Raw genomic sequence first — 22778 nt, 5'->3', positions numbered from 1 at the left:
ATGTTACTTAGGGTTTTGAGGCCTCCATGCCCTTCTAGCCATAAAGAAAATGAAGGGTTCATGGGCCCCCTGACAACAACTCACAATAACAGTCGGTCACACTCCCAAGGCGAGAACTGACAAAACAGATGGAATGCAGACTTTATTACTAAAAAGTATTTAATAGCATAGACCTATTAGGACAATGAAAAGTAGAAATTAAAGCAGAAAAAAATATCAAAACAAACAAGACTTATTCCTGGTAATCAAAGTGAGGTAGCAAGCTGACTACTTTATGAAGAGTCATGGGTAAATTCTTGCAGATTCAGTGGAAAGAACATCTGTTTCCAGCTCGCATATGGTTGCAGGAAGGGGAGAAAAGGACCACTGAGTATCCATCATCTTGGACGGAAACATTTATTTTACTCAGTGCTGAGCAAGAGGAGAAAGCAGGAGAGCCAAATGCTTCTCTCTGTTTAAGACAGTAGGGTGGCAACACTGAAACAGAGGAGAAATTTGGCCCCAAAAGTCTAATTAAATCCATAATTTACAACCGACAACAGATGCTATACGGTATGTATAATAGAGCCAAGACCAAGGAATTATTAAGGACATAGCTGGTAGGTCAGACTGTCATTGCAAACCCACTGCAGAACTATCACCAAATTAATGGCAGACATGGACCTAGCTCCCTGACACATTACTAAACATTTATATTGCATCAGTGCCCAGAGGTCCCAATCAGGATCTCATTGTTAAAACCAGATCAATATTCTATTTAATGGCTCAATCCAATTCTGATTAAAGTCAATTAGAATCTTTCCACTGATTTTCACATGAGTTAGATCAGGCATCTAAGACAACAAAATTACCCCAGAGTCAAATTAAAATCTTCAGCAACGCCAATGACATTACTGAGCACCACATATTCCTGGATCAAAGCAAGAACAATTCTGTTAATTACTTTTGGCCTTTCTGTTGTTTATAAAATTTAAAGTGCAGCTTGTGAATATTTCTAAAAACAGAAGTTCGCAGTCTGAAGTAAATGTTCATAAAAAATTGATTACTAAAACAGTCAGGCCTGTACAGTCTTCAATAACTGAAAAAAAAAAAATTACAATATTTCAAAGAGAGAGAGATTAGAAAATTTGGGTTCACATGTACCAGGTACACGGCTACCATTTCTAATGTAAAATTGTTTTACAATTTAAGAACAATATCTTTAAAAAAAATTCACACTGGTCCATTGTGATACTTCAGTACCTAGTAAAACTTATACTCTGGGTTTTTTGACAGGTGGGTCTTGCAGGCTGAACTTTGGAATTTCACATGAAGGAGCAAAAGGAATTCTTTTTGCGGACACTTTCTTCCCAATTGTTTCAATCTGGAAGAGGAAAGAAAATTTATATACTATGTAAAGCTTGTGCAAAAAGAATCTTATCAGCCTGTGAGGAATCTATGAACCAGTAAACTTGGGGGCTTTGCCTAAACTTGTTATATACATTCAGTGGATAAAAGCCACATTAAGTGGTTGTATTTCTAATTCAAAAAAGAAGTTTGTCTACTTAAACTGATCTCTCACTTTCCACATGCAAAACAATCCCTTTAAGAATTGTTACAGTAAAGAGACGCCTCAATCCTGGAAATATTTAGGTATGTGCTTAATGCTAGGCAAGTGAATGTTCATTGACTTCAATGAGACTGCCTACAGGAGGAACATGAAGTAGGTGCTTAAGAGTTTCTAAAATTTATTTCAAATCTTAATTTAAAACTAGGGCTGTCAATTAATCGCAGTTAACTCACTTGATTAACTAAAAAAAAATTAATCACGATTAATCGCACTGTTAAACAATAGAATACCAATTGAAATTTATATGTTTGGATGTTTTTCTACATTTTCAAAGATATTGATTTTTATTACAACACAGAATACAAAGTGCACAGTGCTCACTTTATATTATTTTTATTACAAATATTTGCACTGTAAAAATTATAGAAGAAATAGGATTTTTCAATTACCTCATACAATTAATATAGTGCAATCTCTATCATGAAAGTGCAACTTACAAATACAGATTTTTTTGTTACATAACTGCTCTCAAAAAAACCAACAACATAAGACTTTAGAGCCTACAAGTCCACTCAGTCCTACTTCTTGTTCAGCCAATCACGAAGACAAACAAGTTTGTTTACATTTACAGGAGATGCTGCTGCCTGCCTCTTATTTAGAATGTCACCTGAAAGTGAGAACAGGAGTTCGCATGGCACTTTTGTAGCCAGCATTGCAAGGTATTTATGTGCCAGATATGCTAAACATTCGTATGCCCCTTCATGCTTTGGACACCATTCCAGAGGATATGCTTCCATGCTGATGATGCTCATTAAAAAATAATGCATTAATTAAATTTGTGACTGAACTCCTTGAGGGAGAACTGGATGTCTCCTGCTCTGTTTTACCCGCTTTTTACCATATATTTCATGTTATAGGAGTCTCGGATGATGACCCAGCACATATTCATTTTAAGAACACTTTCACTGCAGATTTGACAAAACACAAAGAAGGTACCAATGTGAGATTTCTAAAAATAGCCACAGCACTCAACCCAAGGTTTAAGAATCAGAAGTGCCTTCAGAAATCTGAGAGGGATGAGGTGTGGAGTGTGCTTTCAGAAATCTTAAAAGAGCAATGTTCAGATGCAGAAACTACAGAACCTGAACCACCAAAAAAGAAAATCAACTTTCTGCTAGTGGCATCTGATTCAGATGATGAAAATGAACATGCATCGGTCTGCTTTGTTTTGGCTCGTTATCGAGCAGAACCCATCATCAGCATGGATGCATGTCCTATGGAATGGTGATTGAAGATGAAGGGACATATGAATCTTTAGCGCATCTGGCATGTAACCAGCGTCGCAAGATATTTACAACAGCGCCATGCAAATGCCTGTTCTCACTTTCAGGTGACATTGTAAACAAGAAGCGGGCAGCATTATCTCCTGCAAATTGTAACCAAGGATGTTTGTCTGAGCGATTGGCTGAAGCAGGACTGAGTGGACTTGTAGGTGCTAAAGTTTTACATTGAAAAACAAAACAATGTACATAATTCTACATTTGTAAGTTCAACTTTCATGATAAAGAGATTGCACTACAGTACTTGTATGAGGTGAATTGAAAAATACTTTCTTTTGTTTTTTACAGTGCAAATATTTGTCATCAAAAATAAATGAAGTGAGCACTGTACACTTTGTATTCTGTTTTCTAATTGAAATCAATATATTTGAAAATGTAGAAAACATCCAAAAATATTTAAATGGTATTCCATTATTGTTTAACAATGCGATTACTCACAATTTTTTTTTTTTAAATCGCTTGACAGACCTATTGTAAACACATGAATAATGGTGCTTGGCTTTTAAACAAAACAAAACAAAAAAACCAATGCAACTCAGCAAGGCTAAGAGTTTCCAACTTGTTATAACTAGCCAAACAAACTAATCAGGAAACTTGTGTATCCAAAAACCAGGCATCGTCATTTCCACATGGTGAGCCTGATTTGCCTCTCACTTACACCCATTTAATTCCATAGACTTCAATATAAATGATCCCAATCTACACTGGTGTAAGAGGAGAATTAGGCCCAAATAATTCTGCTCAAGAGTGGACTAGATTAGAGACCCAAACATTGACTAATTAGAGGTGTATCTTCCCCTCTTGAACAAGAGCTTATCTGTTGCTTATCTTAGAAAGCCAACTACTACAGCTGGGCACACAGAAACAATGGTTGATTCTCCAAGCCACATGATAAAGTGGACCAAATAGCAATGTGCTAGATAAAGACCTCAATGATGGATAATTTTGCACTTCAGCATTTACTAAAGGAAACATTCCACTATAAACGCTTGTCTAATTTGGTTTCTATGTTTTATTCAGAATTTAACTGAGCCTTGAAGTGATGAAATACTTGTGTCAGGAGATCATTCACTCAAATTTTAATAAAAAGAATGAGGAGTACTTATGTTACCTTAGAAACTAACAAATTTATTTGAGCATAAGTTTATCTTCCTACTGTATTCTCCATTGCATGCATCCGATGAAGTGGGTTTTAACCCACAAAAGCTTATGCTCAAATAAATTTGTTAGTCTTTAAGGTGCCACAAGTACTCCTTGTTCTTTTTGCTGATACAGACTAACACCGCCACCACTCTGAAACCTGTCAAATTTTAATATTCATCATTCTGATGCTGCTAGAATACCAGCTATGGCCATGTCTGCACTAGGGGCCTTACAGCTGTACATCTATACCACTGCTGTAAAGTCTCCTGTGTGGTAATTAAACCACCCCCAATGAGCGGCGGAAACCATGACACCAGGAAAGCGTCTACTGCTGACATAGCACTGTCCTCACTGGCACATTTGTCAATGAAACGTATGTTGGTCAGGGGGGTGGGGGGTGTTGCCTGGAGGGTGTTTTTTCACACCCGACTGACAAAAGTTTTGCTGACAAAAGTCCTAGTGTAGACAAAGCCTATGTCTAGTAAACTAATTTGTCTGTGTTACTGAATGTTGATGGAACAGCCTGATGTGGCTTGGATTTTAAAGCAATATCAGTTTACAACCAGAGCTGTATTGTAGGACAAGTGTAATCAGTGATGGGCTTAATAAAAGGACCTTTACAGGTTAACTCTAAAGCAAGGTATTAAACTCACATACTAGATTCTTGTGATTCGACCATACTTCTCCAAAAGGAAAAACAGTTAGTTACCTGGAAGCCTATGACTTGTAGCTCATTATGAAGATCATCAAGAACTCTCCTACCATCAAAGATGAAAGCTGGTTTCAGCATTTTTTTGTGAATGCGCTCATAATCCAGTTCCTGTAAAGACCCACAGAATTTGCATAAGTGTCAGAATTCCTCTTACCTTTAAAAAACAGGGGGAAAAAAAAAATTTTTTTTACCTTAAACATGTCCCACTCAGTGCAGATAACCAGGGCATGAGCGCCCTCACAGGCTTCATATGGATCTTTACTAATAGTGACCAGACGAGACACTGTAACAAAAAAAGGAAAATGAAGCATTATGCTTCCCCATTTCCTGGCAGCATTCTGATGTGTACTCCCTGATAGGAAAATTTCCCTGCTAGCCCTACTCAAACACAAACTTTCAATGTCAACAACACCTGAACATTTCCCCCTTATCTAAAGGTCCTAGAGCCTCTGAAGACAAAAGCAGCAGTGGGTATACAACATCTCTGTAAGGTCAGGGCACTTACTTGAATGCCTAGGTTAGGCACTTAAGTTTGAAAGTTTTGTTGCAAATTCACTAAGGAATTAGAAGTAATTGTCCAATACTTAGATCCAGACATGGATCGAGCTCATTGTAAAATAATCAATATTGAGTAGTGATAATAGCAGCACAGTGCTTTTCAAACACTCCATGCACATTTACTATTTAATACTGCATACACACTACATGGCTTCTGTTGGCCAAGCGCACTGCACATACCAGGGGCTCCATGAATTCCTTCATAAGCTCCCTGTGTACCATCCTCCCCTCCTTCATGCCACGGTCTCTGTGTGCCCCCCATTTCCTCTTGTACTCAATACCAGGGTCTCTGTGTGCCTCCACTCCTCTCTTTATTTTTATTTATTTTCTGTTAGGGCATTCTAGAATTAGGGCATTACAGACTTAGACCAAGTCTGCACTAGAAGCATTTTGTTGGTATAGCTATACCAGTATAATATAGTAGCAAAGTGTTCCTAGTGTGGATGCGATTTACTACAAGCCCCAAGAGCCCATGGAATTAGCTTCCAGAAAATTATAATGAGTTCTTCTCTAGACTAGCCAGGCACAAGACTGAACATGTACCAGGTAGGAACCTGGAAGGGGAGAAGGAGCTGGTCAAATGACAGTAGTCTCCTTCCTCCCTCCCTCCCCTTTCCCACCTTCTTTTTGAATTGAAGGAGACACTCTTTACACAGCTTTAAAATTAATGTGTCAAAGGGGACAGACTTGCACAGAAGTAACTTTCACAAATGCAAGCATTTTAGAGGCTATGAAGAATTAAGTTAAAAAACCAACTTGACAGTGAGCCTTTTTAACTGAGGCAAACTCCTGATTTAATAATTTAACTGAGCATCCATCTCTGCCACGCTGAAAGCAATTTCAAGAGCACTGGATGGATTCTGCCTGGTGACACAGCAGAAAGATAGAATTTATGATAAGCAAAATTCCCTCACCTTGGTCATCTTCTGAGACACCTGGGTGTGAGAGATCCAGGATGATCTGTTCCCTTGGTACTTTAGGGTCATATATATGGAGTTTTGCTCCTTCATCCATTAAATACTTGCTGATGTAAATACTGGAAGACTCTCTAAGAAAATAAGTCAGCCAGTTAATGGAAGTCTTCAGACAAACATTTAGATTTATTTAGAACAACATGAACAAATACTCAGAAATGAGCAGTACCAAAGCTTTCAAACTGAAATTACTGAATGTAATTCCAGTGATAACACATGGCCCCAGGAAAGTAAATCATCAGTAAAAACATAAAAATAGAAGAGAGTAGCTTAAAGCATTAAAAACAAAATTTTAGTCCCAGCCACCAAAGAAAGAAGCCCTCATTTACGGTGTTTAAAAAAATATTTAAATCTATTACTATAATCTGGTTCAGTCACAATTTAATGTGCAATTTGGCCAATTAGTCTGAATGGGGCCAAAAACCACACTCAATGGGGGTGTAACAGGGTTACAGATTCCCTGCCTGTGAATACAGAACTCTAGCATCTGAGTTTAGGGTGACGCAGCAGAAACCTCCTGCATTATGGTTCTGAGTAATTACGAGTAGGGCTCCATGTCTGTCATGGATTCCGTGACTTTCCGCAACCTCCGTGACTTCTGCAGGGGCCAGCGTGGTTGACCCCAGAGCTGCCCAAGCAGCTGGCTCTGCGGCCAGCAACTGGAGAGGTCGCCGGCAAGATCAGCCGCCCCGGGCAGCAGTCACCACTGGCCCCCTCCCCTCCCCGCCCCCCATTTCAGCCAAAACAAATTGAGGGGCATCTATTTGATCCTCTTACCCATCTACACAGTTGTTTTAGCTGTGTAGATGGAGTGCAACATTAGATAAGTCATTCCAGCATGCCTGATGACAGCATTAATTAGTTTCATGTATTTTGTCACCTTGTATCTCCTGTATCCTTTTTGAATGCAAATCCTAGAATAGCAATCTTCTTGTCAGTGACCGTGTTAAACAAGCTGTCAATAATACGAGAAGCAAATCTCCTTCTCTGGTAATCATTCATGTCTATCACCTGAAATTATGCAGAATATGGTGGTATGAATGAGGTTACACTTGACCAAAGAAATGCAGTGTTAATAGTTACTGGGGAAAAGAGTGCCACTGCTAAGCCTCTGCTCCTGATAAAAGCACTTAGTTAAAACTGAACTTAGGCAGATGTACACGTTTTAAATATTAACATGGTTGCAATTTCTATTTTTAATAAGAAAAATATGAGTAACTGAAGGACTGATCCAGCTTTTTTTAATCACAGTAACAGAAAACAGTAACAGCAGTCTTAATCCTGATCCCATTGAAGTCAGTGGATGTTTTCAATTGATTTAACATTCAGAAGCTACCAAGAACCAAATTCTGCTGTCCTCATTAGTAAAACATCCAGTGAACATTTGCTTAAGAAAGGATCTTGGAAAATTTTGTCCCAACTTTAGGTGTTGCTCCATTGTGTGGAAGCTTTCCCCAGATCTTAAGGGTTGATTTCATTTTTATAATCCATTTTACTTTTTCTTTCTGTGCAATGTAGTTTAACCAACACCAAACCCCATTTCCCACCCCACCCCCCCGCCACACACACACACACACACACACACACACACACACACAGCTCACTATTTTAGGCCAAGACATGGAAAGCAACAACAATAGGAGTGAGCATTGTGGTACCTTTCAGGGAGTAAATGAGCTTAGAAAATAAGGGCATTATGCCAACAGACTACAGCAAAAACTTCACTTCCCTCTAGGTTTGTGTATATATATTATGTAGTACATCTATTTTACACAACAGTCAGGCAGTTTTAGTACCCGTTTAGTGCATACTGTAACATGTCAATGCACAAAGACTGGCATGGATGTAAGTGGTAGTGATGCACTTTAATGATAAAAATACTTCTCTTTGAGAAAGACTTTGAGGCAATATGTAGGTTACTCTCTACCTCCATATTAGAGGTGCTGTTTTTCTCCCCCTTCCCCCAACATTTTAACTCTTGATCCCTAGTCTTTTTTGGACCTTTGCCTCCAATGACCAAGTAAGAAAGCCAGGTTCTCCAGAGATTGTTTGGTCAAAAGCATACATAACTCAGATAATGTAGGCAATAACCTTCCCTGTGACTCTGAACGTGAGCATATTCTCATTGCAACAAACAAAACTACACTTAGAAGTGATGTGAACAGTGGCATATGGCCCACATCAGGTATAAGTTGCTCAGAAAATAGATGTTAATAGTAAAATATCACTTGCACTGATTTGGTTTTCTATACGTGGTGTGTAAATCACTCTTTGCCCCAGGGGAAGAAAAAAAAAGGTGGCAAGGTGGCAGAAAAGCACTTAAGAGGAGGGTTTAAGATTAATGTTTTAGGCCCAATGGAAGTTCAGTGCCTAAATACCTTCAAAGATTTCATCTGGGCCTTATCGCTACAGACTTCACTGTATCCTCCAGAATCTAAAGCCTTGTCTACACACAATCTTGTATGGCTTATTTAAACCAATTTAATTAAACCAATGCAAGCAACTATGCGGACACAAATTAAATTAAGAGCAGTTTATTTTGGTGTAGCTTAAACCTGTCCCTAATCAATTTAAGTTAAACCGAGATAAACCACACCTTTTATTCGTATAGCTGCATGCAACCACACTAGGGGGCTTCCACTCACTATGGGCTTGTCTACACATGAAACGCTCCCATTGGAATACGTAATCCACCCTTCCCAAGAGGCGGTAGTTAGGTCAATGGAAGAAGTTTTATGTTGACCCAGTGCTGTCTACCCCAAGGGTTAGGTCAGCTTAACTATGCTCCTCCGGGCTGCAGATTTTCATGCCCCCCTGGGTTGACCTATCTTTTTAGTGTAGACCAGGCCTACATCGGTTTCTAAAACAGATATATTTAAAGCCATACAAAAAGTTTGTAGATCAGCCCTTAAACCAAAATAAGAGTGTCCACATGAAGGTTCAGACCAGTTTAAAGTAACACCTTTATTTTGCACCAATGCAACTCTAAATTTTTTTTTTTTAAGTTTTTATTCCATCTTTGTCAGACTTGCCACACTGAAACCGGATTGTTTTGTCTTGATCTTAGAGCCAGACAGGCTAAAACAATAAGTGTAAATTTGTCCCTTTCTTCTCAACTTAATGTTAATTGAAGCCCCAGGTGAGCGTTGACCATTTCATTACACAAAGTAAAACTATTTCCCCATGTTTATTTTCCACCCCCTACTGCTCCTCACACCTTCTTGTCAACTGCTGGAAATGGCCATTTTTATTACCACTACAAAAAGTTCTCTCTCTCTCCTGCTGGTAATAGCTCACCTTAACAGATCACTCTCGTTATAGTGTGTATGGTAACACCCATTGCTTCATGTGCTCAGTATAATATTATATATATATATATAAAAATAAATCTACTGTATTTTCCATTGCACGCATCCGATGAAGTGGGTTTTAGACCACGAAAGCTTATGCTCAAATAAATTTGTTAGTCTCTAAGGTACCACAAGGACTCCTGTTCTTTTTGCGGCTACAGACTACACGGCTGCTATTCTGAAACCAACCATTTCATTGCTATTCCTCATCTTAAAATCATCCAGCTAACGTGGTTAACTCCTGCAGTTTCTCGTACTCAGGATAATGATAAGACAATGCCTTCTTTACCTATGATGTTCTGTAGCAACCACACACACAAATAGTAGCTGAGCTAGAAACTCTTTGCTCACATGATAATATAATGCACTATCCACATGGATACCTGACAGCCCATACGTTAGTCTTTTGCTTAATCAAGTAATTGGCTAGTGAGGGTCTTTACAATGTTATCAGCAGCAAAGTGTTGGAATCAGCACATGGGTTCTGGTGGGTTTTCTATAAAAACTTTAGAGTTATTTGGAAGTGTATTAAAATAAGTTGCCTTCATTAATGCTGGACTGAGACAAGGAGGATAGATTGTGGTTAAACAACAGGCATGGAGTCAGGAGACCAGGGTTCTGTTCCCAGCTCTATAACTTCCTATGTTGTGCTGGACAAGTCATTTACCCTAAGGCACAGAGGGGTTACAACTACACTAATCTGAGGTGTGACTGCAGTTCCACTAGACATACCCACACTAGCTTTACTTGTGCCACTATGGCTAAAAATAGCAGTGTTTCTGCGGCAGTGCAGGCTGTACAAGCCCACCCAGAACCATGGGTTACTCTAAACCACCACATCATCACTGCTATTCTTAGCCATGGTAGCACACTTAAAGCTAGCCTGGATGGGTCTGCCTGAAATCACACTTTGAATTTACACCCTCCGTCTAATATAGGGTTAGTAATGCCCACCCTGAAGGGGTGTTGAATTCTCATTTATTACATTTGTAAAGCATTCTAATAACCTCGGGTAGAAGGTGCTATACAAAGTACTTATTAATAAATATTTATTACCTCTATAATTAAGGGTATATTTTATTTTCAGTTCCAATCACACTGAAGGATAAACGATAATTTGCCACAGACAATGCTGAAAAGTTGCAAGCCAAAGAATTACTGGCTCATTACAGAGGTAACAGTGACATGCCCTGTTTGAGTAAGTTTTACGCTAGTGGATGGACTCATACCTGTTGCCAATAGCGAGCTACTTCAGGCAAGTTCAGAGCCTCACAAAGATACACTAAATTCAGAACATCCTTCTGAAAACAGCTACCACCAAATCCTGAAAGAAAGGAAATGGTTACTCAACAGATGGTCTTCATCAGTAAAAGATTAGTGTACTTAGCAATACTGGAATCACTTTATGTCTGGCATACGCCGGGGAGCTGATGCAGGCCACTTTTTGATAGGCCTGGCCAGTTTCTCTACTCTTGCTGGTTGCTGGTCAAGAGACACAATTTGACAGATTTTTTTTGCTGTGTGCACGTGTGTGCATTGATCTTGAAACTAGCAGCCGCACGTATCACAACTAGGAGCACACTGTGGCCTGCATCTGGATCCAGCTCTGCATGCACTCTGCCATGCCCCAATCTACCGGCTGCCGAAACCGCAGAGGCTCCTCTCAACACCAGGGACCATCTGGGAAGTGGGACAGTCCCATCACCTGAGGGTGAGGCTCACTAGTAGGGAGGGTATGGTAGAGGGGCTCCCTCCAGGGCTGAGGCTCCTAGGAGGAGATGGGTATAGGGGCTCAAGGGCCAAGGGTGGGAGTCAGGTGCGGAGAAGAGTAAATCTATGCCCCTCCACAACACAGACACTTTAAAATGGCACTCCCCAGGTTTGGTAGTTATTGATCAAAATATCAAGAATAGTTTTCCAGGGATGGGCTGCCAGTCTTTTTAACTGAACTCCTAGGATTCTTCCAAATCCTGTTCTTCAATCCTATTTACTTTAGCAGCTAATAGGACCTAAAATCCTGTCAGTTTTGCCACTGACCTCAAGAGATCTGCTGCTTCTTCCCCTTAGGGCCACTACCCACAGATTAGATTTAAACTAGTTTTAAAAGAGTTCTGGATTCTCACTCACTATCATGGTCAGGAGCCAAAGAACAAAAAAAAGCTGATGAGGGGTTAAGATAATGAGTGGCAGGATCCAGAACTCTCAGACTCCCCTCTACCAAGCCAGAGAGGTAGGTATCTGAAAAATGGGTATATTTGGATAACAGATTTTGCTACTTTGCCATTCCTCTATTATAAACATTGGTAGAAAAGACAACATTTGGTAAAGTAATTTTAAAAATTAAATACTTTTAGTATGGAGATGTAGCCATGTGAATAGGGTTGCATCTTTTCCCACTGACCCAGCTAATGGACATGCTCCACAAAGTTTCTTGTCCCCAAGACAGAGTCTCAGGATATGTGGCCAGTCAGACTGGATCTGTAGAATTTGCATACTGATAGCTTTCCATATCAGATCTCAGTCTGCAATACCAAAGTCTGGATAACTGAATTCACTCTGCTGACTAGAGTGTGGACAGACTATGTAGTGACTAGAAAGCTACCCATCAACCAGCCAGTAGGGAATGCTCTAGAGGGATGAAATTGTAACCTCTCTTCCCTGATGGATGCTCAGTGTTCTAGCTAGTCCATGCCAACTGGAAGTGTGAGACTCTAAAGAGGATTATCTGAATCCTCAATCTCTTTCATTAAACACCAAAAAACACTACATCAACCATAGCAGGACAGTAGGTCTTTTGTAAGCTGTTGTGCATTGAACAGTCACTTCAGAATACCAGTGCTTATTTTTAAATGTTTCCAGTTGAGCTATTGTGCTGGATAGAGACAGTTCTCCTATCAAGTCTAAAAAGAGAAAAAGATTCTTCATTTACCAACACTGGCCTTCAGAAACTTATTTCCTATTCTTTGGTCCATTCCAATGGCTCTTGCTACCTCTTCAACATCAGCTCCTGTAGCTTCACACAGAGCACTGATTGAGTTAATGCTGCTGATTCTCTGGGCAAGGAAAGCATTAGCTGCCTGTAAATAAAACACAAACACCACAGAGGTGGTTTTCCCTTCTGTAAATAAGATGTCTGTAAGCCAATGGAGAGGTGTGGTTTGGTTTTTTTGTGTGTGGTACAGATAAAAAAAAAGGGGGATTACTTCAATGTGTACACTAGATTTGCTTTTTGGTTGACGTTACCATTTTCTGCTGTTTCCAATATGTATGATTTCATTACCAAAATAGAATTGATTTGGGATAAGGTATTTTCTGATATAGAAAAGCCTATTATTAAGTTGTGAACAAACAATTTTGATATGCAGCACTGGAATCTCTTATAAGCATTCAGATAACTAGTTGCTACGGCTTTTGGAGGATTATTCTTACCAATATCAGTGCTGATATTTTGTATTTAATTTGTTGATTGACATAGCACCATAACTGATACAAACCAGTTTGGAAAGCTCAGATGACCAAGTATTGGTTGTGAGGATTTTTTCTTTGGGAACCCAGTGCTCATACACAGCACATAGCGCACGGACTGCCTTCTGTCCCTCTGGAGTCTCATCTCCACCAATCAGCACTCTGTCTGGGTTCTTTAGGTCCTTGATAGCTGTTCCTTCTGCTAGGAATTCTGGGTTAGACAACACCTGCAAACAGACAGGAAAATAAAGTTTGAAGTAAAACAAGGAATTGGGGGAAAGGGGGAGAGGAGGGGACACTTTAGTCCGCAACTTCTAAATATTTACCTGCAAATTCAAATTAGGTTTTGTATTGGCATCAAATATCCGACGAATACTCTCTGCTGCACGTACTGGGACTGTGCTTTTCTCGGTGACAATCTTATAACCATTTGAATTCTGTACAATCCGCCTAGCACATGCTTCAATGTACTTCAGATCAGCTGCCCGGCCTTTTCCCATCCCATATGTCTTTGTTGGGGTGTTAACCTAGTTACAAATTCATGGGAAGGAAAAAGTTATTACAGTCTTTACAAAATTTTCACAAGTCTGAAGATACTGGAACTCCTGCATACATGAGATTACGCTCCAAGGACAGGAAAGTTTCTGTTTTACTGATTCAGCCAGTAACTGGCTGCCAGATCAACAAACAGCTAGCAGACATATCAATTACTCACTCTAAGTTGTAAAAAAATATCAGTAAGCTCTGTTCATCATCAAATAGGATTTACACAAGGGACATTATTCATAGCATCTCTGCAGGCTTCAGCAGAGTCTAATCTTTATTCAAAATTGCTTCCCCATACACACAAAGAGCTATTTCTAGTCTTCTCCCCAACTCAAGCTACAATACATGCAAAGATTCAATTCCCCCTTATTTCCCTTTACTCTGAGGGATTCCTCTGATGCTAATAGTAGGGAGGCTACCCCCCCCAAAACCATCTGACTGGAAAAGCTAAGCGCAGACCAGCCACAGAGCTCCTGAAAATTGCTGTACTTGAGTAGGGTGGGGGGGAGTGTCAATGTAGGGCAATATTTCACTTAACTGAACATAGAGGGTCCTTCTCGTTACAAGCTGAAGGCAAGAATATTGAAATTAAAACACAACACAGCATGTTTTACCAGCCAGGGACAGGAACTCAGCTGGCAATCTACAGGCTCAGTGATTTCATAGCATTAATATTAGACTTTACTGATTCATGCAGAAGATTCTCCCAGGGGACGGAGGAAAGCTTATTAACAAGAGCTCTTCCCAATATCACAGCTCTCTGTAAAGTACCTGAAGAATAGAACAATAAATGCTCTGCAGCCCCAGAGCTTATTATGTAGTTCTTTGGATATGGAACTACGTACATGACTTTTGACACTGCAAAATGCCACAAGTGTTGTGTTTAATAGGACCTGTTTCCTAGTGTTTCAAGAGAGTGGAAATATTAAAAACTATAGGAGACTATCTAAAAACAAACAAACAAAAATGCTGCAGTCTTCTCCTCTCCACTAATTAACTGAATTTTAAAAAGTACTGAAAAAAAAATTAAAGACTCTTTATATCCAGATAAGTATTATACAATTTTCATTGCCAATCCTGCAATGAAACCTGCTAATGGACTCTTATTTCTGCACGAGTCCCATCAACTTCAGTGGAATGCTACAAATAGAAGTCCACACTAGTTACAAAACTGTGGGCTTATTTTGTATTGTGTCTTCAGAAAATACTCAGCTATGTAAAGTAACAAGCTTATTATTTGTATATAGAGAGTCCAAAAGTTTGTTGGGTGCTGTTCAGACAGAGAGAGATAAATAATAGCAAAGGAAGAAGATTTAAGAGTTTTATCATCCTCACTGCAAGCTAAGCATACCTGCCTGGTAAAACCCACACAGTGCAGCACAAGTCGGTTATGCTTCCTGAAACTACATCACCTCTTCAAACAAAATAAAGGACATGTAAAAAAAAAAAATTGAACTCCCTCACCCCCCCGCCACACATTTGAGCACAGCAATATAATAACCATAATAAATATCAAAGTGCAAAAGAAACGACTTACAGAAATAAATACCAAATCAGCCTCTCTAATGGCATCATCAATACTGGTGGAAAAGAAGAGATTCTTTCCTCGGCAGGACTCTACCACTTCTTTTAGCCCTGGCTAGAGAGAGAGAGGCAAGTATTTAATAGTCAAAATGTCGTTAAAACAGATAACAGTATATTCAAACGGGCAGCACACAGTACAACAAAGATTCTATTTTCAATTTTTTTTTAATTTAACCTTTATTAAAAGTTATTTTAAATCTGTCAGAAAATAAAACTTGTGTGGATTCACAGAGGATCATACTGAGTACAAACTAATTATAGCCCTCTCTTACACAGAAACATAGCATTGGGATGCTTCCCCAGTGCCTCCCCCCACTTGCATGGGGCCTCTGGTTATTCATATACCTGAACAAACTCCATGTATTAGGACTTCATAAAAAAATGTTTGAATTATTCGACAGAAACTAAAGCCACTATTCTAAATAAAATAGTAAAGAATTGTGAATTTCACCCAATCCTACTTATAAAAGTACTATCAAAAGAATGACACAAGATCCTTTTTCAGTAACTGCGTCAAGGTAAAGGTTCAGTTTGGGGGAAGAGAGGGAAGTTGCACTTTACCTAGACAAAGACATTTTTTGCTGTCTCACTGTTTACTAGACATCTGACCTAACAGAAATAAAAAATTAACTCAAGTAGAAAATCATTACCACAGAACCTGAGCCATTTCAAACAAACACCAGAACCCAATTATGAATAACATTAACATTCCAGCTGTGATTTTTGCTGGGATTCAGGTACAAAGACTGCTCATGTAGAAACCAAAGGATTAGCTTGTATCTTCCTATATGATAGTTGAAGGGAGTGGAGCACAAAGTGTCAGGGGATCAAAAACTGCAAATGTCTGAACTCATTCTTACAAATTTTGGGGTATTCTTTGTAAGCAACAGATATCCTGCTGGGAAACAGATGTGCTTCTGGTATGAAGAGACTAGCTGTGTTTTAATTTGCTCAAACAGTTTAAGTTTTAATAAAAAACAAAACAGTTGCTCATCCATGTTAAGATCTGTACTCAATTCTTTCCACAATTCTTACCCACTAATCCGAATGCTATACATTTTACCATTCGTTAAATTTTAACCAAGCTCTGGAAACAAGAGCAAAGGCTATGGTTTTGATTTTTTTAAACAAAGGTCAACAGACCAACTTTGTCATGTATTTGATATTACAGCAAGGGTAAAAATCAGAGGGAACATCAGAAGACAAGAAACAAGTTTATCTCTTATAATGGCCAAAAGAACAATGTAAGGCAGCCTTGCAAAATTCTACTTTCCTTGCTTTTGAGGGTTGAGCAAAAACATTAGCTTTTTCCATGAAAAAGTGTGGGCAGGTACATCTTGAGCCCTGAGTCAGTACATCTCATGTCAATGTTGTTATTTATAACAACACAGGAGAGTGGGGGGGTGACGAGAGCTACTCTTTAATGAGCAAAAACTGTAAAATATCAAGTGCTAAAAATGGTAATTTGTATACAAAACAATGGAAATCCTTTTGCAGTGTAAAAAGCAATGATAATGTTACATATCAACAGATCTCGGACGCTGAAATTAATGTATGTGCTTACTGAAAAATGATTTTATAACTAAAAAAACAAAAAACAAAAAAAGATGTGACGTGTTACTGGTTAGGAGTTAAAAAACTCTTGGCACCCCTGGTGATCATCAGGGTATCATTCAGGTTTAAAAAAAGCTGACTCCTTATAGGAAGGACTAAAGCTCTAGCAAAAATCCTAACTTTAAGGAACACCAGATTCCAGTGAACAACTAGCATAGGACCAGATTTTGCTACCCTGATGCCAGTCAAAAAATCAGCAAAACTGCTTGTGTAGTGAGGTACTACTCACTTTAAGAGTGGCAGAATGAGCCCCACAATGGTTTCTCATTTTCCTGTATGTTGCTAAATCACTTGTATGCTAGGTGAAAGTTTGATTCACCATTTCACAACCATTTGCAATGGTGTACTGAGAAAGTGGTGAATTCTTCACTGCCTCCTTAAATGTTGATGGCCTGTTTGCACAGGTGTGAATAGCACAATTAGGCCCTGTCTCCACCAGCCAGGAAAATTGTTCTCTCCCTTCTAGGAGCTCAGCTGCATTACAGTTACAGAGTCAGGAGACATAACTGCAATATGGCTGGCTGTCCCCTAACTTACAACTTGGTTACAATTTGTAATGTGGATGTGACCTAACAACAGTGGTCCAAAGCATCCCTCTGGGACACAGATTGCCATCCACATTACATATTGGAACTGTGTTGTAACAAACGAAAAACTTTGTCATAACTCGGTCTGCTGACTCAGCTATAAGAGTGTAGTGTACACAGGGCCCAAAAAGAACCATGATTTTGTATGATTTACTGGATACAGTAAATATTTTTTCCTGACCAGGATGCACAAGGCCTAAGTAAGTCACCTCTGAAACACGCTCCAGCATCTGACAGCACTAAGTTCATGGAGGCCAGTGGTCATTTCAAACCCTTGTTTACAGCACATGCTTAATGTGTAGTTGTTGAAGGAACATTATTTTTGAATGAGGCATGTAGTTTTGATGTTCCTAGAACAGCCATTAGGAGTCAAAGAGAGCCGGGGAGGGTGGAGTGGAGGGACTGTATGAGCAGAGGCAAATGCTTTATATTAAAGACAGAAATGCTATAATAAACACAAGTTTACCTCATAAATTGGAAGTGTATCAGAGTTCCAGGCATTGATTCTAGCTTCATTAACGTCAACAACTGTAACTTTGATTTTAGGGCACATATGTGCAATGACACTACATGTTGGCCCACCAACATAGCCTGCACCAATACAGCAGATTTTCTTAATTTCAAACATGGTGGCTCTAGTGGAGAAGGGGACAGAGGGGGAAAGAGAGAGATTAAAAAAAAGAGAGGCATGGTCATTGTACAGTAATTCAAACAGTAAAAGCCACTGATTGACTATGGTAGCATAACAGGAGACTATCAGAAACATTTCCTTACATAATTAGTATAATCATAAAAAGAGCATCCCAATTGAGCAGCCATTGAAATTAGCTAGTTAGTCTCTTGTGTCCAGAAAGACTTAAACCCTAGTTATACTAGCTAGGGAAATTCTGCTAGCATTTTTGAAATGAGACATACATAGATCATTAGAAAAATGCTAACATATTTTCCATAGCCATCTTAAAAGAGGAACTAAAAATATGACAAACATAAAGATCATTCCTGTTTAATAGAAAAACTAATATTGTATGGTCTAAAGTGTAAATTGAGTCTACCCTTTTAATAATAGTTTTACTTCACAGTCTAATTTTAATTTTAGTTAGTTTCAACAGTGACAAATCATGATAAACCACTCACTGCTAACCAAACAGTAACAATTCTCAAAATTAATCACCAGAGTTCCTATTCTGTCTGGAACTGAGCAACCTCTCATTGAAGTCTTTGGGACTAGATAGTGCTCAGCCACTTCAATGACTGGACCATGGAAATGATAAATGCTTACAAAGTTTTTAAAATATATACACCAAAATACAGCTATCAAATCAACCATGCTGAACAGTGACATAGCATGCAACTAAGTCTAGTTATCAAAATTAATTTTAGAAATAACATTGATATAGCTTATATTAACTTTGATGTGAAATTTCTCACAATTAGCCTTTTCTTCCACAACTCATTAATTTATTCATTTTAGAAATTTCTAAAGCGTATCTATCACACCTTTCTTTGAACACAATGAACAATAGACCCTGATCCTTCTCCCATTTAAATGTGTAGGTGTTTTGCCACTGATTTTCATAGGAGCCAACGTTGAGCCCTTAAAACTACACAATTATATTGGATCATGTTGTCTCAGTATTTTAGGATCACTGTAATCATGACATGATTTAGCTCTATTTCCCATTGTGCTCTACAATTCCTAAATCTTACCGGAGGTAGCTATCAGTCATTTTCCAGGTCATCACATTACTTTTACTACAGCAGTAGAGATTGCCTTCCTCTTTCCTCCCGCTCCCCAAAATATATACTGAAGTATTACTGTATATACAATAAATTGGCTCTAGAGAGGCAAGAATTCTTAGTACATTATTAATGAGAATACACTATTTCCTTTTTAACTAAACTTGGCTCACTGCTGACAAAAGAGGCTTCTATCAATCACTAATTATTTTAACAACTATTACATCACTTTTGGTAGTGTGCATTCTAGACAAGGGTACCCCACCCCTACAAAAACGTGAAATGTTACAATAAGGTGAATGCTAACCGGCACCCTTCTTAGCCATCTCAGTAGCGAGATCACTGAATGGGCCTTAGCACTACACTTTCTTCTAGGACAGCATGTGGAAAGCTTGCAGTGAGTGCTAGTATATCATCTGTGAACAGAAAGAGGACTTCAGTCTTTAAGGTGAGCAAGGGCTATGTTCTAGGCATGTAAAATTTCAACAACAGAAGAGCAAATGTGGTTATAGAAAAAGATTTAAAAAAAGAAACAGCATAACAGATTTAGACTCAACAGTCACCAGCCAGCAGGATACTAACACTTCACATTTTTGTGGGCAGCCTTGTAGAGAACGGATATTACGAAAGCTTTTAAAGAAATGCAACAGTCCTTGAAAGAGTTGGACAAAGCAAGACTCCGGCAATGCCCCAGACCTGGGTGGAAGTTCACTGTGTGCTTCTGATCCGTGGAATTTAAAGGTCAGGAAAACCACCACCAACGGCACAGTAACCTACACGGAAATCAGAGAGAGCCCCTCTAATCCATGCTCCCCGGGGCCAAGGCAGGACGGGTCCCTACCCAGCCCTTTGTCCTGCTGTGTGAGATGACCCAAGCTATATGGGAAGAACCCAGCACTTCAGGGAGCGAAGGAAGACGATCTCGAGCGCGCTGGGGCTCGGAGGGCAGGAGGAGGAAGAGGGAGGAAAATCCCGCCCCTACCAGGCAGGGGATACGGATACATACAGCGCGAACGCTGCGGGCCGCTCCAGTCCCTGCGGCCAGGGATCCCGGCGCTCCGAGTCCCTCCGAGCGGGAGATGAAGATGCAGCCGGAGCGAGGGCTGGTGGCGGGACGGGAAGAAGCGCCTGGCCAGGCAGCAGCCAGGCTCGAGCCGCTATTTAAAGCGTCTCTTCCCGGGGGAGGGGACCGGGCTGAGCCGCACCCAGGCTGGGGCGGGCGAGAGCCTGGGGTCTCTCCCCCGTGTCCCGCCCACCCGCAGCCAGCGAATGCCGGCCGGACAGCTCAGCACCGGCTGGGGCGGTGGGCGAGGAGCGGCAGGATCCCCGGGCCCAGCTGGCTGGCGGGGAGAGGGGCAGGAGGTGACCTGCGCGCTCCCTCTCTCTGCTCCGCTTCCCCGGCGGCCTTGGGCCAGCAGCTCCGCCTCCCGCCGCCCGCGCTGCAGCGGGGCCTGTCCCCTCTGCCGAGTCCTCGCCTCAGCTCCCTGAGACACACAGGCCTCTGTGCTGGGCCCGCTCCCTGCCTCTCGGGCTGGCTCACCAGCGCTCACAGGCGGCTGGAGTCAGCGGTGGCTGCAAGCGGATTTTAGTCTTGATGGTTTGAGCAGCTCCCAGATAGCCCCTCTCAGGGCCCAGGGAAACCACTGCGGGGCGCTTTGAAGCGGTGGCCTCTGTGAGGTTGGCCTTTCTGGGCTGCCTGGGTCCGAATAGCCATGGTGGGCAAAAACCCTTCCAATTGCTGCTTAAAACAGTGGCTCTCAATCAGGGGTACATGTACCATTGGGGGTAGGCTGAGGTCTTCTAGGAGCTACATCGACTCATCTAGATATTTGGGGCAAGTCTTCACTACGGGGGGGGGTCGATTTAAGATACGCAAATTCAGCTACGCGAATAGCATAGCTGAATTCAACATATCTGAGCCAACTTGCCCCGCTGTGAGGACGGCGGCAAAATCGACCTCCGTGGCTCCCCGTCGACGGCGCTTACTCCTACCTCCACTGGTGGAGTAAGCGCGTCCATTCGGGGATCGATTGTCGCGTCCCGACGAGACGCGATAATTCGATCCCTGAGAGATCGATTTCTACCCGCCGATTCAGGCGGGTAGTGTAGACCTAGCCTTGCCTAGTTTTACAATAGGCTACATAAAAAGACAGTACAAATTAAAATTTCATACAGTGACTTGTTTATACAGCTCTATATACTATACACTGAAATGTAAGTACAGTATTGCTATTCCAATTGATTTATAATTATATGGTAACAATTAGAAAGTAAGCAATTTTTCAGTAGGATTTTGCTGTGACACTTGTATTTTTAAGTCTGATTTTGTAAGCAAGTAGTTTGTAAGTGAAGTGAAACTTGGGATACATAAAATAAATTAGATTCCTGAAAGAGGTAAACTAGTCTGAAAAAGTTAAGAGCCACTGGCTTAAAAGACTGTGCCCCATCCCATCAGCCCCAAACCTGGCTTCAGCATGCACATGTGGGTGACCTCTAGGTTGCAGTTCCCAAGGAAGGACCCAGTCCGTTTAGTAACACAGGTCACACTCTGCACTCAATCCCAGTTGAGAAAGGCCTGTTTGAGATATCCACCCCAGGAGTAAAAGCCCTCCACAGCACTCTCTCTCCCTCTGAAAACCCTCATCTCCCACTTTCAGGCTGCTTTGGAACAATGAAAACTGTTGACCAGTAGGGGAGGTTTGTGAATGAGGGAGGCCAAACTTTCCCAGGAGCAGAACCTAAATTAGGGAACTCCCACAAGAGATAAGAATGACCCTGTGGCTAGCCTCCTTCAGAATTTAGTGCATAACATTCATGTCTTTAATTTCTATCAATGAGCTCCTCTCTCACACACATAAACATACCCATTGATGAAATGCTGTGAGTTGCACTCAGTTTGGCCCACATAAGTGCCAATTTTCACTACAAGTGTGATAGCACTTGGTTGTCTGGTATGGAATCTAGATCTAGAGGAATCTATGATCTAACACTTTTTGTTTGTTAGACTAACTGCCAGCAACTGGTGCCCTAGGAGAACCATGCAATTGGCGCCCCCACCCCCAAACCCCAAGGCAGATCTAGGCTGAGGTTTTTGGTAAACTGGGAAACATTTTGCCCCTTTTTTCCTTTTAATGTATTTTAATCATTTTTTTTAAACAGAGGCTTAATTATTTGGTTTGTCCATCCATCCGTCTGTCCAACCAATGTTTCTGAAATAAGATAAAATAGAGACACGAAATTTTCAGAATAGATTTGTACACGACAGCTAGGTGGTATTTCAGTCTGATTTCAAATGAAAATGCATTAAAAATGTTAATTATAATTTTTATTATTACAAATCCAAAATCATCCATTACGCTATCCTGCTTTAACTGCTATTACCACCACATCCAATACAGAAAGAAATAAGAAAACTTTTCAATTAACTTTAACCTGTATTTACAAAACACTCCAAATAAAAAACACTCTGTGCTGTTAAAACATGACTTTTCTTGCTTTAAGTTTTGAAAATTCAGTCACTAGTTCTTTTAGATCCAGTTTTCCAGCTATTTCATGCTCTATTGACATTGTGGCAAGTCCTACAAGTCTCTCTTGCACCATTGTTGAACGCAGATATGTT

At 40.3% G+C, this 22778-nt stretch overlaps 1 protein-coding gene across 3 annotated transcripts; it reads right to left on the bottom strand.

The window, feature by feature from the left end:
* Positions 1-212: 212 nt before the first annotated feature.
* Positions 213-20524, bottom strand: UGDH (UDP-glucose 6-dehydrogenase). 3 transcript variants are annotated; one of them, XM_034771713.1, is made up of 13 exons: positions 20166-20524; positions 19467-19575; positions 17889-18057; positions 15175-15276; positions 13418-13618; positions 13121-13318; positions 12556-12703; positions 10856-10950; positions 7157-7287; positions 6217-6350; positions 4936-5027; positions 4742-4852; positions 213-1363 (listed from the first exon to the last, which is right to left on the bottom strand). In XM_034771713.1, the coding sequence occupies exons 3-13, from the start codon at positions 18048-18050 to the stop codon at positions 1253-1255; spliced, it is 1485 nt and encodes a 494-aa protein (XP_034627604.1). In that variant the 5' UTR covers positions 18051-18057; positions 19467-19575; positions 20166-20524; the 3' UTR covers positions 213-1252. The 3 variants fall into 3 exon arrangements, with proteins under 3 accessions (XP_034627604.1, XP_034627603.1, XP_034627605.1); XM_034771712.1 differs by lacking the exon at positions 19467-19575 and having other exon boundaries at positions 20166-20522; XM_034771714.1 differs by lacking the exons at positions 17889-18057; positions 19467-19575; positions 20166-20524 and adding an exon at positions 15567-15693.
* Positions 20525-22778: the final 2254 nt, after the last annotated feature.

This window comes from Trachemys scripta, chromosome 5, assembly GCF_013100865.1.
Source record: "Trachemys scripta elegans isolate TJP31775 chromosome 5, CAS_Tse_1.0, whole genome shotgun sequence".
Classification (NCBI taxonomy): Eukaryota; Metazoa; Chordata; order Testudines; family Emydidae; genus Trachemys; species Trachemys scripta.
This window is presented reverse-complemented; position numbering and strand designations above follow the sequence as displayed.